This window comes from Lates calcarifer, linkage group LG5 (genome assembly GCF_001640805.2).
Source record: "Lates calcarifer isolate ASB-BC8 linkage group LG5, TLL_Latcal_v3, whole genome shotgun sequence".
In the NCBI taxonomy this organism is placed as follows: Eukaryota; Metazoa; Chordata; class Actinopteri; family Centropomidae; genus Lates; species Lates calcarifer.
The window spans coordinates 14,824,217-14,839,288 of NC_066837.1; the positions used below are offsets into that span (position 1 = coordinate 14,824,217).

The 15,072-nt window shown below is 40.9% G+C and overlaps 2 protein-coding genes across 2 annotated transcripts in view; one reads left to right on the plus strand and one right to left on the minus strand.

Annotated features, from left to right (window-relative positions):
* Positions 1–7,020, plus strand: part of slit2 (slit homolog 2 (Drosophila)) — an 86,337-nt gene extending 79,317 nt beyond the window's left edge. The window contains 7 exon segments of the mRNA XM_018695788.2: positions 157–294; positions 1,006–1,246; positions 2,117–2,247; positions 2,363–2,517; positions 3,357–3,711; positions 3,848–4,062; positions 5,171–7,020. Coding sequence (XP_018551304.1) covers positions 157–294; positions 1,006–1,246; positions 2,117–2,247; positions 2,363–2,517; positions 3,357–3,711; positions 3,848–4,062; positions 5,171–5,427 — 1,492 coding nt within the window. The 3' untranslated portion in view covers positions 5,428–7,020.
* Positions 7,021–8,050: 1,030 nt separating this feature from the next.
* On the minus strand, positions 8,051–11,196 carry LOC108896583 (intelectin). Its single transcript, XM_018695789.2, has 8 exons — positions 11,106–11,196; positions 10,750–10,833; positions 10,479–10,643; positions 10,102–10,349; positions 9,230–9,388; positions 9,005–9,122; positions 8,551–8,657; positions 8,051–8,469 (listed from the first exon to the last, which is right to left on the minus strand). Exons 2-8 carry the CDS (start codon positions 10,829–10,831, stop codon positions 8,326–8,328), a joined length of 1,023 nt encoding a protein of 340 aa, XP_018551305.1. The 5' UTR covers positions 10,832–10,833; positions 11,106–11,196; the 3' UTR covers positions 8,051–8,325.
* Between the last annotated feature and the right edge of the window lie 3,876 nt (positions 11,197–15,072).

Genomic DNA, 15,072 nt, shown 5'->3' on the forward strand with positions numbered 1-15,072 from the left:
CAGGAATTTTGAAATGTAACGTCTGGTATTTTTACACCATTAAAAGTTGCCTTCATTGTCTAATTCCTAATTTATCCAGACTGTAGGTTAAAGTTCAGTATCAACAGACATTTCTGTGTGTGTGTGTGTGTGTGTGTGTGTGTGTGTACATTGTAGGTGTGAGTGCACTCCAGGTTATGTGGGCGAGCACTGTGAGCTGGACTATGATGACTGTGAAGACAACAAGTGTCAGAATGGAGGTCAGTGCATTGATGCCATCAACGGATACACCTGCGTCTGTCCGGAGGGATACAGGTGAGGCACACACCTCAGCAGGAACTCACACCTATTAAATCATATCAGAGCACTCACAGTATGTGTAACAGTGTTGTGCACTGCATTTTGATTTAGTTTCATTTCTAATAGATTCAAATAGTTTTCAGTCTTTTTGCCAGAAACCATTGCTGCTGTGGTGTTAGAGGGTCTCCCTCTTGTGTTTGTTATCAGTTATTGCAACACATTGTTATTGGCTGTATCTCTTAAGTTCCTGGAGTAATTTCATTGTGTAGTAAGCTGTGGTAACAGAGGGAGGAGGAACTATTTTACAAATGTTTTATTAGCTTGTGCACAGTATTTAGAATGACACGAACACATATTAACACAAAAAATGATGTGTAAATGTTAAGTAAGAAACAAAAACCAATAGAAATCAGCTTTTAAGCCTCAGTTGCTGAAAAAAAAAACAACCAACAATTTGACAATAATATGATCTTGAAAACCAGAAATAAAAATGTTTACACTCACACAGGCTACCAGTTTCAAATAAATGTTAGTCTGTAGATGTTCATAGCACACTGAAGCTATTAGAAAAGGAGGTTAAAGGACTGATTAAGAGGTCTTTGGTGTTCCTGACAGTAGACTACTTAGCTGCACCTCACACTTAATGCATTGCATTTATAATCTACAAGAAAACCATGTCAGGTATAATTGCTGTATTCACTGTGTGTGTGAATTTGTGTGTTTCAGTGGCTTATTCTGCGAGTTCTCTCCCCCGATGGTCCTTCCCCGTACCAGCCCCTGCGACAACCATGAGTGTCTCAACGGGGCACAGTGCGTCGTCGTGGGAACAGACCCCAGCTGCCAGTGTCTCCACGGCTACGAGGGCGAGCGCTGTGAGACGCTCGTCAGCGTCAACTTTGTCAACCGCGAGTCCTACCTCCAGCTCCCCTCCAGTCTCCTCTCACCACAGACCAACATCAGCCTACAGGTGTGCACTCACTCAGTCAAAAACTCACATACCAAAAGGTACTAAAAATGTAATTAAGTGCAGTTTTGAGGTTCTTGTACTTTACCTTAGTATTTTCATTTCATGCGACTTTACACTTCTTCTCATTACTATTGAGGTAATATTGTACTTTTCATTTCATTATATCTCTTTCGCAGCCAGTTACTAGTTACTTTACATAATGTTTTAGATTAAAAACATAATGATAGGCTTAAAAAAATAATGTATTTTAATATATTAAACAAGTGGTTCCCATCTTTTTTGGCCTTTGACCCCCTAATGGAAACTGTGTCTAGTTGGCCCCTTGTCACATTTCAGATGTCTGTGAGTTGGCAGCAGCAGGAGACATCTCACCTCTAAACTTCTCAGATGATTTCAGTAAATTTTTTTAAAAAAGAATACAAATTTGTGAAGAAGAACTTTTCCTCTTTCCTCTCACATTATTCATCTCACAACCCCTCAGATTTATCTTATAAAACTCCTAGGCTGAGAAACCCTGGACTATACTACCCAACTTTTTAAAAATATTTCAAACCAGCTCCACCTCAACCAGCTACAATTCAAAAGCTCCCCCTCAGTGCGCTCTCAGAACCAAGCAGCAGACAGACACACTGTAATTAGCTGGTGAACATAATGGAGCAAACAGGAGCTTTCAGGAGTTGATAGAAACCAAAAACTGAGCTAAGAGACTGAATACTGTGCTTAGATCGGCCTGGTGGCCAGAAATACGACTCAAAATAAATGGTAATGTTGCTGTTGTATAACTGCTGGTAAGTAGGTAAAATAGATCTGAATACTTCTTCTGCCATTGTTAACAAGATCATTTACACAGACTTCCTGCTGTGTTTTCAGATTGCTACAGATGAGGACAGTGGCGTGTTGTTGTATAAAGGAGACAATGATCACATTGCCATGGAGCTGTACAGGGGACGCCTCAGGGTCAGCTACGATACTGGGTCCTACCCTCCTTCTGCTATATACAGGTACATACCAACTCGAAACAGAAATGTCAGACATCGACTCTGTCGTTGATGCCATGTCCACATGATGGATGATACAAATGTCTAGACAGAATCTCTCCACTCTCTCCCTCCTCAGCGTGGAGACAGTGAACGATGGTAGTTTTCACGCAGTGGAGTTGGTAGCAGCAGACCAGACTCTGTCTCTGTCCATCGACGGCGGGCCGCCCAAATCCATCAACTCTATCAGCAAACAGTCCACACTCAACATAGATTCCCCACTTTACCTGGGAGGTGAGGAGCCAAGCACAGTGTGTGTGCTTGTGTGTTTATGTGTGTGTGTGAATGACTCAAGACAAATATGTAATAGATTCTAGATGCTTTGTGAAGACAATTACTTCAAAATAATTTCCTGATTCACATTGATTATTATGTGTGATAATGATAATGGGACATAAGGCAGAATTAATTGTCTTTGTGCACTGTTGTATTTTTTGATGATTTACTGGTTCAGTGCACTGATTGTCACACAGATGGCTGTTTTCTGTTCAAGCAAAGGCAAAGATAGACTAACTTTAATTCCCTGGCACAAAACATCAAACCACATGTAACCCTGATGTGCATTTTGATCCCAATTTGAAATTTGAAACTCTCAAGAAATATCACTGAAAGTGCCTTTAATCATCTTAGGAGTTTTGCCAAAGTGCAGCCATTTCTCACAGAGTGGTACTGTGAAACCCTTTTATCAGGGGCTGTCTTGATTACTGCAAGACTGTCTTAGTGTAGAGCACAAAAGGACAAAGATAAACTGCAGTTTAATTCAAAACACTGCAGCACAGGTTCCAAAAGAGTCCAGGAAGGAATCCCGCAGAGTACACATTTTTAGTCTGTTCACCTTTGGTTTACAACAGGTTTTAACTGGTTACATGTTGGTTCAGCATCAACATAATAACATCTAGCTTTACTGTTAAATCAATCTCTCTACCGTGTTTTTATCACCTCACATATCAGTCAACAGCTGCTGTATACAGAAAAATTAGATTTTTATTTATATTGTGTGCTTCTCACATCTATTTAGATAATGTATGTCTGCTGATGCTTCAATCTCTCTAATCACTTCTTTCTTCCACCAGGGATGCCAGAGCGTGCCTCAGCCACTGGGGGTTTGTCGGCTCTGCAGCACAGCTCAGGTGGGCGTAACGGCACCAGCTTCCACGGCTGCCTCCGTAACCTGTACATTAACGGGAAGCTCCAAGACTTGGGGGCTGGGCTCGGGCCGGGGGCTCCCAGCTCTGGGACTGCGCAGAGCACCACCAGACAGTGGCTGGGCCACGGGGTGGAGCCAGGCTGCCAGCCATGCCAGAGAGGCGCCTGCGTCCAGGGTGACTGCCACGCAACAGGGCACCGCGGCTTTACCTGCACCTGCCACCCGGGCTGGACAGGAGCACTGTGTGACCAACAAGTCAATAACCCCTGTGATGGCAATAAGTGAGTGAGGGGTTTTGTGTGTGTGTGTGTGTTTGTATGACTTTGTTTGTGAGTACACTGCTGGTGTTTTAGGCTAGCTGGAAGTTTATCTGTCCAGATCTTAATCTTCTCTGTCATTCTCTCCTCCACCCTGCAGGTGTATTCATGGTACCTGCCTCCCAATCAACTCCTACTCTTACTCCTGCCGCTGCCAGCCTGGCTTTGCTGGCGTTCTCTGTGACGAGCAGGACCAGGATTCAGCGAACCCCTGCAGTCTGTCTCACTGCAAACATGGCAAATGCAGAGTGTCGGGCCTGGGCAAAGCATACTGCGAGTGTAACAGTGGATATACAGGAGAGGCGTGCGACAGAGGTGAGAAAGACATGGATGCATGTTTGGACCTTGGGTGTGTCCGTGTATACAGTAATTTTAGCATTTTTCTACAACTTATATCAAATGCTGTTCAAGCTTTTGAATCCAGAACGTGCCTCTTTCAACAGAACCTCGTCTAAGCTTCTGCTTTGCTCTTTGTTACCTGTAAACTCTCATTCACAGTCTCTCAGCAGTGTTTGTGTGTCTAACAGTGTTCAGTGTCTCTGCATTAACACTTCTAACCCCGTTGCTTTTTCAACTCAGCATCTCCTGAGCCTCCTCTTAATCCCACACGGGGGGTTACTCAGGTGAGACTGCCTGGTCACATTTTACTGTCTTTTTTCTGATACATATTCTTCTCTTGAATCCTCTCCAGTGCAGCCCAAAATACCCCTACCCACTGCCTCTGCCTCACCGTGTTTTTCAACTCATGCAACACATAGCTAAAGCAGTAGCTCTTTCAAATTATGCGCTGCAAAAATGGCAAGTCAAGGAAGTTATAATATCTTATTTTAGAATAACTTCTTATTTTCATCTTAGAAAATCTTGCCAAGCACCATTTACGTTAGAGTATTAAATATTTTTAAGGTAATTGGTCTTGATTTTCAGTCAGTAAGATATTCATTTTGTCATTGACATTTTCCTACAACTTCACTTCATTACACAGTAAGTTGCTTGTTTGTGAAGATTTGTTCAGTGTGTCATCAATCATGGTGTCCTTTATACCCATTTGGGACTGTTTCATCCACTGCATGGAAGCAGTTCCACATGGTTACACACAGAAAGTGGCTGTGAGCTGCTCTTCTGTCAGTGGAGTGGAGAGCAACCAGACATTTGCCAACCAGTTACTCCTCCTCCTCCATGAAGACTAACTGGTTGGTTTTAGCAAAATGTATGTCTGGTTCACCTCTAGTGAAGAGTGTTCTTCCCTGGGACTGTATGTCCTTTTGCCTCCTCTCACTGTCCTCCTCCTCTTCCCTTCATGTCTACTATTGAATCATCACGTTGTTCTCGCCCTCAAGATCACTTTTGTCATCATGTTCTTGTCGCAGAACATTAGTAAAAGCACGGAGAGCTCATAACCCTTTCTGTTCGCTCACCCCCACAGAGGTGGCCTGCCGAGGGGAACGGGTCCGAGATGTCTACCAGAGACAGCAAGGCTACGCGGCGTGCCAAACCCAGGAGAAGGTCTCCCGTCTAGAGTGTCGGGGCAGCTGCCCGGGGGGAGCAGAAGGACAGGGCACCTGCTGTACCCCCCTCCGCAGCAAACGCAGGAAATACACCTTCCAGTGCACTGATGGCTCTTCTTTTGTCCAGGAAGTAGAGAAAGTGGTCAAGTGCGGCTGTACAAAGTGCTCATCATAAAAAAAAAGAATTTAAAAAAAAGAGACAATACCCTTGGCAGATTTCCTCATCTCCAGATATGTTCTGTGTTCCTGCCCGCCTTACTTGATCCTCATCCCCCATTGTCCAAGGTCCCGATTCTTCCTGAGAAACCCTCCTACAGTCCTCCCTTCCCACCAACCCTGTTTTTTTTTAAAAACCCTGAAAAAAAGGTCAAAAAACAAGAGAAACAACTAAAAAAGAGTTTCTTTTCTTGTCAGTGCTGGACTGATGATTGATGCTTCCTCGGTGGGGATGTCGAATTGTATTGTAAAGTACAAAAACAGACTTATTTTTTATTATGAAGTGGAGAAAAAGACAAAAAAAACAAACACACGAGCTGACTTTTTCCTTACATCTACTTCTTTTTGTTGGTCATGATGACTCCAATGGTGTGCCACACTGTCTCTTCCCTGGAGAACTGACCGGTCACTGACTGCGGCTGACCGCTTCCTGTAGACTTCCTGCTTCTTGTCTGTGAGTTGTGTGTTTTAGGGAGTAACCTTAACTGGTAGTGCCACAGACTCACCACTAGGAGGAGCTGCATTAAGTCATGGGAGAGGGCGGGCAGTGAGAACCCCCTACAACACAAGAAACCACCACTGTAGTGTGCAGTCTCCCTTAACAGACCTCCTGAACCCTCTGAGACTGTGTGCACCATCCTTCACACAGCTGTGCTCAAACTTGTGGTATTTTATACAGCTACTGAATAACACACACACACACACATGCATGCACACACACACGCATACACACATATGCTCTCACCTGTAGAAGAGTTAAACATATTACCTGCCAGGTTAAATACACTACTCTCTGTTTATCTACCCCCAGTCATGAATGACAAGTATTTATTGTATCATAAATACCTGTACTTATTCAGTAGATCCCCCATGTATCAATCTGATTCTTTTAATATATATTAATTTATATTTGTCCTTATTTTTGTATTAAAAAGACATAATCTGTCAAGATAGCTGAACTAACAAAATGGTGTCCTTTATTTTGGTTGAAGAGAAGTTGTTTTTGATCACTGAAACTATTGTGCTTGCCAGAGACCTTAGTTACATTTTAATCTGCAAATGTGACGTGAAGACATTGTATATTTTTGTCGCGTTTCCTGAGAGTTTGTACTGTGCCATTACCAGAAGGTCTTTATATTAGAGTATAAATGTATAGATAATTTCCCTACCTATGTATTTCACACACAGATCTTGTGAGTAGCATTGACCCTAGAGGATGCTTAGAACTGTTTTTACCTTTTTAACAAATTTATGCTTTAAGAATACTGTGACTTTTTCTAAATGAAACTACTTTGTTAGCCCCTTGGTCTCCGATGTTAACATGTTGCTGCTAAGTTTTTGTACCGTAGACTTGGATCCTGATCTGTATGTTATATAGAACTTCCTGCTCCTACTGTACGGGGGCGCCTTGTGTAACAGATAAATATGTTCCCCCCACCTCTACACATGTGCATTGTGCTTTATATTCCCCCCTCCCCCTTCTCCATCCCCAGACTAATGTCAGTTCCCTGACTGATGTTTGTTTATTAAACACAATATTTACCTCACCTCACTCACCTTTGCCTTTTTTGTCACACTAAGAGGTCGAAGTCAGAAATGTTCCCCATGACATAAATTTTTTGAAGCACAACAATGCAAACAATAACCCTCCATTATACTTTTAGGAGAGTGGGAATAAAATGAAGACAGTCTTCATCTTCACCTTTCCCCCTTTTCATCCCTTTTCTGTAACTTATCCAAGATTCATGCCACCTGATCTCATTTGCTCCTCCACACTGACTTAGTATTTATGAGCAATTTTTGAGCATGCATGACCAATTTTGTTCAGTCCCACTGTATTAAAGGATAAGAAGATGTTGAAGATATTCTGTATTTTTCCACCTGTCTACAAATCCTAAAAGACCGAAATCCAGCAGTTTATTTATTATACCAACAAAAGCAGTCATTTCCTTTCATACTATTGTTGTAAAGTGATATTAGATATTTATGATGCAGGTAGCACACCTATCATTTTAACTGCCACTCCTGTTTATGGGACATCAAAAATGACTGTGTTGTTGTTGTATTGGTCTTGCTTTCCTAAAAGCTACAGCGTGCAGATGTTTCAGGAAATTATTTATCTAGAAGAAATGGCAACCTGCCAGCCCTAATATCAGTCCAACCTTCATGGCAGTATTTTGAAGCAGTACAAAACAAAACAGCAGTGAACCAGCCTTTTGATTTCATCCAGGTGACTTTAAATCAGCTTCCCTATGAAACTGCAGGTCTTCCCAGCAGAATTAAGATCTCTGTGGGTCACTTACAGAGGAGATTAGGGCACACAGGACGTCACAGACCACAGTTTTGGGTGAGGGTCCTGAAAGTGGATGCCAAAGTTACTCGCAGCTGCATGTGCATGTGCAGGAATACACTCAGAGCTAAAATACCTTTCAACAAACAGTCCCCTCATCGGTTAAAAGGTTAAGGTGCCAACCATGAACAGCAGCCGGAGACCTTTGTTACGTCTCTGTCTCCCTCATTTCTTGCCATGTTTATATTGTCTGTAATAAAGGTATAAAAATCCCCAAAATACTAAAAAAAAGAAAATTCCAACCCCATGTTTTATTTGAATATGTAGTTCACTAACGCCATCTGCTGTCATCCAGTTTAATTACAAATGACACTTGTATTGTAATGTCAGGTCTGTTCCTTATGATCATCCACAAAAGCAGAAGCATACGGATTATTCTCTGTAACATGCTGTAGTTACAAACTATACTAAGAAATCTGAACTGACATCTAAATGGCTATGACAGGGATTGTTGACTAGACTGACTTGATGTGTAATATACAGTGACTACATGTTCAAATATTGCTCTCAGCGGTAGAACAGTAAAACAGCAGCTTCAGTCATCTCTTTGGAAGCGCTCCAGCCTTGCCCCTTTCCCAGTCTGTCCCAGTCAAATGATGGGAAGTCTCCACACTGATCAGGGTGGAAATATCCACCTCCTCCTATACAGTACTGTGTAAACACATAAAACCAAACAGGATCAGTTTACTGTGTTGAATAACAGAAGTTGCAGAGGTGTGACGATGGACTTACGTGCTCAGTGTTCCAGCCAGAGACTGGTTTGACCCCGGAGCAGATAGCCATGGCTGCACGTTCATTGTTTATTGCTCTGAATGTGATGAAACCTGGTTGAAACTCCCCTTTCAGACAACAACAACAAAAATAAAAACACATAATCCATTTATCAAAAGCTACCTTGAAAAACCTTGATTTTTTTTTTTAGCTTTTTAATCATTTTATAATTCAAAGTTCCCCAGCTATTTTAAATTATATGTTTCTGTTAGGTTTGTTTATGTTTTATTTAATAAGTCCTATGTTTGTAGTAAATTTATATATAGTGTACATTTTGTAGAATATATATATATAAAATGTATAATTACACATTAACAACTCTATGCACCAGTTCAGGCTGATATCAACATCCATCCATGATGATGAAAAAGCTAGTTATCATCTCACTTTCCCTCTTAATACAGGAGCTCTTTACCTCTTGAATTGGGTCCATATAATAGTCTGGTGGACTCTCTGTCTCCGTGGTCGTACACAATGGGAAAAGCTGGACCTCTGTTGTTGTACGAGCCAACATTGTATCTCACTGGATATTGCTGGAAGAATTGTAAGTTGTTAATGATTATTGTATTTTTGTTGTATTCTGGACCTGATCTAGGTATTAATGAAGTTATAATCTAACGTAGCTCCGCAGCTAAGTCACCTTGAAGAGCTGAAAGAGGTTCCCTCCGTACAGACGGAGAAAGCGGTTGTCAGTGTGGTAGCGGAGGATGGCTGCCAGGTTCCAGTGCTCCAGTGGGAAGTTGTTGGGAACATGCCACACAGACATGTCTTCTGCTGCTATGTCATAGTAACCTGGATTCTGTAAAAGTGCACACACGATTGTTGTGACTCTAACTGTGGTTTAGATCACAATTCAGTCAATGACCCAAAAGGGGCAGTGCTCAAATCTGTGTCTTGAGACTTGCTATATAATGCCTAGCAAAAAAAAACATATAAAGCCCTTCTTACTACCAGATACTAACTACGAAGCACAGTAAAGGCCACTGTTTTCTACTGGTTTTCTGTTGGTCTTTAGGCAATTCAGGGGGTGCAGTGGGTGCAAGAGAAGAAAAAGATTTATTTTTTTTTAAGTACCTGACACTGATGAGAAAACCAAAAATGAACATAAGTAACTGAGATAAGACACAGAATGTAAATAAGGAATATGTTTTATGATCCTTGAAGCAAGTATAAACTGTTCCCATGTACATATGAACATGTGAGTAACCCTGTTCTTCACCTGCTGTGATATATGTCATTGTTACATATGGCAGTCATGTTTATCTTGACTTATAATTGTGTGTGTGTTCGGGTGCACAGCATGGCTCATCTGCACACCTGCTATTCATCACCCAGTCTCAGGTGTTTTGAATTATTCCTACCCTCTTTCAGATTGAAAAAGATTTGAGGATACTGTTGTTGGCCCTCAAAAACCTTTATTCTGTAACTATTCTATTCTATACTATCACTAACGTGTGTGTATTCCCACAGGAAACAGTACTTTTATATGCGGCATGTTTTGTTCCTGTGTACCTTGTAATCGTCCGAGGTGGCACCCTCTGCTGTTCCAAAGGTGTTTCTGTTGGACCAGTTCCCGTCTCCATCCAGCAGGGCAGCATTGTTGCCCTGCTGGCTGGACCAGCGATCGCCCACTGTACACCTTCCGTAGATGCTGTTCTCATGGACGCTCGCCACCAGCGTCCAGCCACCTCCGGCAGTGGTCATGTCACAGAAAGTCTGATAGACCATGCCATTAGCAGTGGTCAGGTAATACAATCCATCTGGAAATATTATAGTAAAAGTTGTTGTATGCCAAAATATTTGTTCAAAACATGGATGATGGGACTGCAGGCAACACACTGAATTTGTTTAATTTCAAAGTATTGCACAGAGACACATCTCCTGCTTACCTTCTCGTAAATTATATCTATCCCTGATTTCCTTACAGCTCCTTGCAACATATCTTGATCTGTTGCTCAGCCTCTCCAAACGCTCAAAGTTTGTCCTGGCAAGGGTCTGGTTGGTCTCATCATTCCTGACAGCTTCTGTGTGAGCCAGCTGTTCATTTACTGACACTGAAGCCAAATGTCATAAAATAAGAAAGTTAGACAGCAGTGATCTGAGGTAGGAAAATGTAGTGCATGTAGGAACATCCAGGAAATTTTGTGTATGTAATTTTACCTATTTCTAATGGGGAAGCTGCAAAGGATCCACGTTCTACCAACACCAAAACCACCAAAAACAAAAATATATGGTACAACATATCTGTAAGAAAAGCACATTAAATACATTTGAATGTATTTATACATATTTGTACAAATCAAATCTGACACAGAGCACCATCATCCCACTGTTGCTCTTTCCAACTTTACACTGTTGAGTGGCTTCAAACATAAAAACTTCAATCAGGTTTCAGATTTCAGAACCAGCATCAAGCTATCCCCGTAATTCAGCAGAGACAAGACTGAACAGCACTTCTCTACTAAATAATCATAAGCCCACAGCACCTATTTTGAGACACAATATCTATTTCCTACCTGTGCTGATCACTGTAAGATGTGTTGCAGTCAGTTCTTACTGTATTTACTGTACATCAGTCCTGGTTTGTTAGCTTTTATTGACATCTCAAGGATCGAAGTGCAAACTTAAAAAAATATTTCATCAACTTTTATTGTAGTACTTACTGGAACACCACTCAAATGAGTAAGACATTCAAAGTAAATATGCTAGAATTTAGTCATAATGATCCCAAAGGTCTTTCTGTTATCACGTTCTAACTAATTGTTTTGAAACATATCTTGTTTTTCCACCTGTTATCTTTCAAAGTGTTATAAATCATGGAGGTAAATTACAGGAACAAGGGTTACAGACAAGGAAATAACACTTAATTTCCTAAATCTACTAACTGTCTTGGCAGATGAACAGGGCAACGCCAACAAAAGTTCCTGCTCCAGCTTAAGATTTTTATTATATTTGGCTGCTCATATAAATAAAGTAACTGAAGCTGTCAGAATATCAATGAAAGAGCACTACAAAACAGATGGGTTTCATGAAGAAGAAAGACTACACAGTACTGAACATATATACATGACTAAGTGATCCCTCCACTCATTTCCATCAATCCAGCTAGCTGACAGGAGAGAAGAGGGCACACAGGACAGAGGTCAGATATAGTATATTATAGTAGAGTTTTCAATCAAAGGTTGTGAGAGAGCATTTTTGTTTTTGAATTATATTTTATGTTTAATACAGATCAGAAGTGAAAATACATCACAAATGGGGACAATGGGCACCTGTAAACACAATACAGTAACTAAAGACACTCTCAACTTAAAAAAAAAACTTTTAGTTTAATAACTTTATCTGCTGGTGTGTGTCTTAAATACAAATAACTCTGGTCTGTTCAGATCAGTAAAACAGCAGCCTCAGACTCCAGACACTGACCAGAGCAGAAATATCCACCTCCTCCTGTACAGTATAAACTCATAAAAATAGGATTAGTTCTCTGTGGTCAAAGTTTGTCTTGGGCATGGTCTGGTTCGTCTCATCATCCTTTGAGTTTTCTGTGTGAGTGAGCTCCTCACTTACTGGAAATAAATCCAGTTTCATTAAAATAAGAAACTTAGATAGCAGTCATATGAGAGAGTATGTAACAGGAACCTGAAACCCATGGTTGGAACTTGGACTGCAGTTCCCAGAGTCCTTTGGAAAGTGACATCAGCAAAAAGCGGGGCCGTTTAAATATGGGGAAGAGCGCAGAGGAAGGATCCAGGTCGTTCAATCACAGGCAAATTAAATCACGTTGTTTACTAAACAAGGAAACCTAACATTGGTAACGTCGAGTGTCTCCAGAGGAGAGGACATGATGAAGGCTTCAGCAGAGAGCGCAGGGTCTGACTCACTCTGTCTTTTGGAGGGAATATTGTCTGCGGGTCCGGGAGACGTGGTTGGAGAAGCGGTGCGCCTCTTAGCTGAAGCTTCACCTTTACCTTTGGGTGGAGCTATGCTTAGACAACCGGCGTCCGAATGTAATTGTTGGACATCGGCAGAGTTTTCTTGGATCAAAAGGTGATCGGAGAGCTCCTCGTGATTAAGGCCTGACGGGACTGAAATATTACGGGGATATAACTCTTCTAACTTCTGGGATGCGGTGCACAGGCCAACACAACGAGAAGATTGCGGGTGGACGAGGAGACTCATTCTCTGAACCGGAGATGGAGAGAGACACAGCGATCAACAAAGCCAGGAGGTAAGATGACAGTTGCATGAGCCACAACAGGTGAGACGCTGAAACGAAAATGAGAGGTTGTGTGTATGATATATGATTGGAGAGTGAGGTGTGTCTTATGAGTAGAGCAGAGCAGCTCGAGTTGCCTGGACTGAACTGAACTGCACTGAACGAGGGACACCTGAACATCGCTCTTTACAAAATAGCACAAGTTAATTATTCCAGTGCATTTTCACTCTTTTTCCAATTTGATCCAGTCATGCACGTCTATCAACCAAAAAAAAAAAAGGTCAGCCAATACCTCCTCTGCTCTGTGCATCAGACTGAACTTTCTCATGCATCTGCAGAGTTCCTTACATTCAAAACATGTGCTGCATGTTTCACAAAAAACTACATTTAATACAGTGGCTATAATTAATAATATCTGGGTCCAACAAATTTAGATCCAAATCCAGAAAGATTTCAAACTTTTTGCCTCCCATATTTATGATTACTGAATAGAGTGTGAAATTTAACTCAACTCTGATGGAAAAGCTACAGCTTGTCCCCAAAGACAATTGAGTAGATAGAGTGTAAATCAATAACAGGATAATGAAGATGAATATAAAAAACTGTTTTGAAATTGCTGCAGCTTAATTGAATCAATGTGAAGAAGTGCTTCTGATGAGTCTCAGTGTGTTTTAAAACAAAAAAAGTTAGTGTTACCTCTATAATATGGCAAATCCTGTGGTGTAAATTCTATCCTGATCTGGTTTGTAATTGGAAGAAGGCTTTTTATTAAATTGACAGGAGGTCTGTTATGGTCATGTGACACTTGTGGAGGGCAAAGGTTACAGTTTGAGCCAGGCTGGCAACAAGTCCTGAGCACTAAGTGTCTGCCAGCGGTCATAAATTATTGGCTACAGTATGTTGTTTTTATTGTTGTAAAGTTTTGGACTCTCCTTGATGCGATGCTGTCCTGTGCTGTGATTCAAAGTGTCAAGATTGGTGACTCTTTGACTGAGAATGAGTTTTATTGATAGCTAAAGGCTGCACTGACACATTCTTTATGATGCTGTTTTGTTTTCTCAAAAAAGAAACAGAAAAAACACTTGCACAGATATAAATCCTCTAATAGAGCTCTGTGAATGTAATATCTGACTTGTGCCACTAAATTTCACTGTCCTCTTTAATGCACTGGGATCATTTTCTGACCAGTAAGGCACAAACCAAGACAACTCTTTTTCTCTGTGTCTCTCTCCACCTCATGGATCTATTTTTAGAGGTTAGAGGGACACTGTGAGAGGGGGGTGGCAGGCTTTCTGCCGCCTTGCACTAATAATTCAGCTCGCTTCACGTAGCAGCGGGAACAAGAACCAGCAGCCAGCTGTGCGCTCCCAGTTGCACCGACCACATGTGGTTGCCTGATGAAAATATTCACTTCTTATTAATAAAGTATTTTGATAGTCAGCTGTGGCTTCTACTTGCCCTCTCCCACGTGTTTCTCTACCTCTTTTTGTCAAAGCTATTTCTGTCCATTCACTCAGTTTTTTTCTTTGTAGAAACTGGACTAGAACTAAATTTAAACTCGTATCTACAGAGGCCATTTCAAGTGAGACAGTACAAACCATAAATGTGTTGAAAACCACAAAGAATAGAAGCATAGGTTATGTCTTCCCTCAGGTCAAACATGTGTGGCACATTATATAATATGGTTCAGATGTTGAGTGACTTCATCTGGAGGCATCTATAATATTCTTCACATGGTTTATATTAAATGGGCCACAATAACTAATAACCTCTGTAGCTGTGTGCTGTATAAGTGAAACATTGTTGAATTAACTTGATAATGTGATTGTTAACATCTGAAGTGACGATTAGAAGAGTGTTTTCAAGATTGAAGGAACCTGCAAATTAACTATTAATGTCACTGAGTATGGTGATATCACACCCAGCTCATGAAAGTGAGATATGTATGTATATAAATTAATATTTAAAAGGTAAAAAAGTCTGCATGCCATGGTGTTCTCCTGCAGATTATACACACACACACACACACACACAAACACACACATATATATATATATATATACACAGATATAAATCCGACATTTATTGGTTAAATAGAATCTAGCCCAAAGTCAAATTTTGAACTCGGCATTTTTAGTGGATGAGAGTGAATACCCTGTTTTTGTCCATTAAAACAGACACTGGATCTTAAGGGGTTATTATTATTATGTATTTATTATTATTATTATTATTATTATTACTTATTTTTTATTTCACTGTAACCTTTT

Coding starts and splice junctions, on each gene's coding strand:
- LOC108896583 (XM_018695789.2), bottom strand. CDS start 10,831: ATGTTGTACCATATATTTTTGTTTTTGGTGGTTTTGGTGTTGGTAGAA. Junction 10,644..10,749: donor AGCTTCCCCATTAGAAATAG/GTAAAATTACAT, acceptor ATTTGGCTTCAG/TGTCAGTAAATGAACAGCTG. Junction 9,389..10,101: donor CCACCTCGGACGATTACAAG/GTACACAGGAAC, acceptor GCACTTTTACAG/AATCCAGGTTACTATGACAT.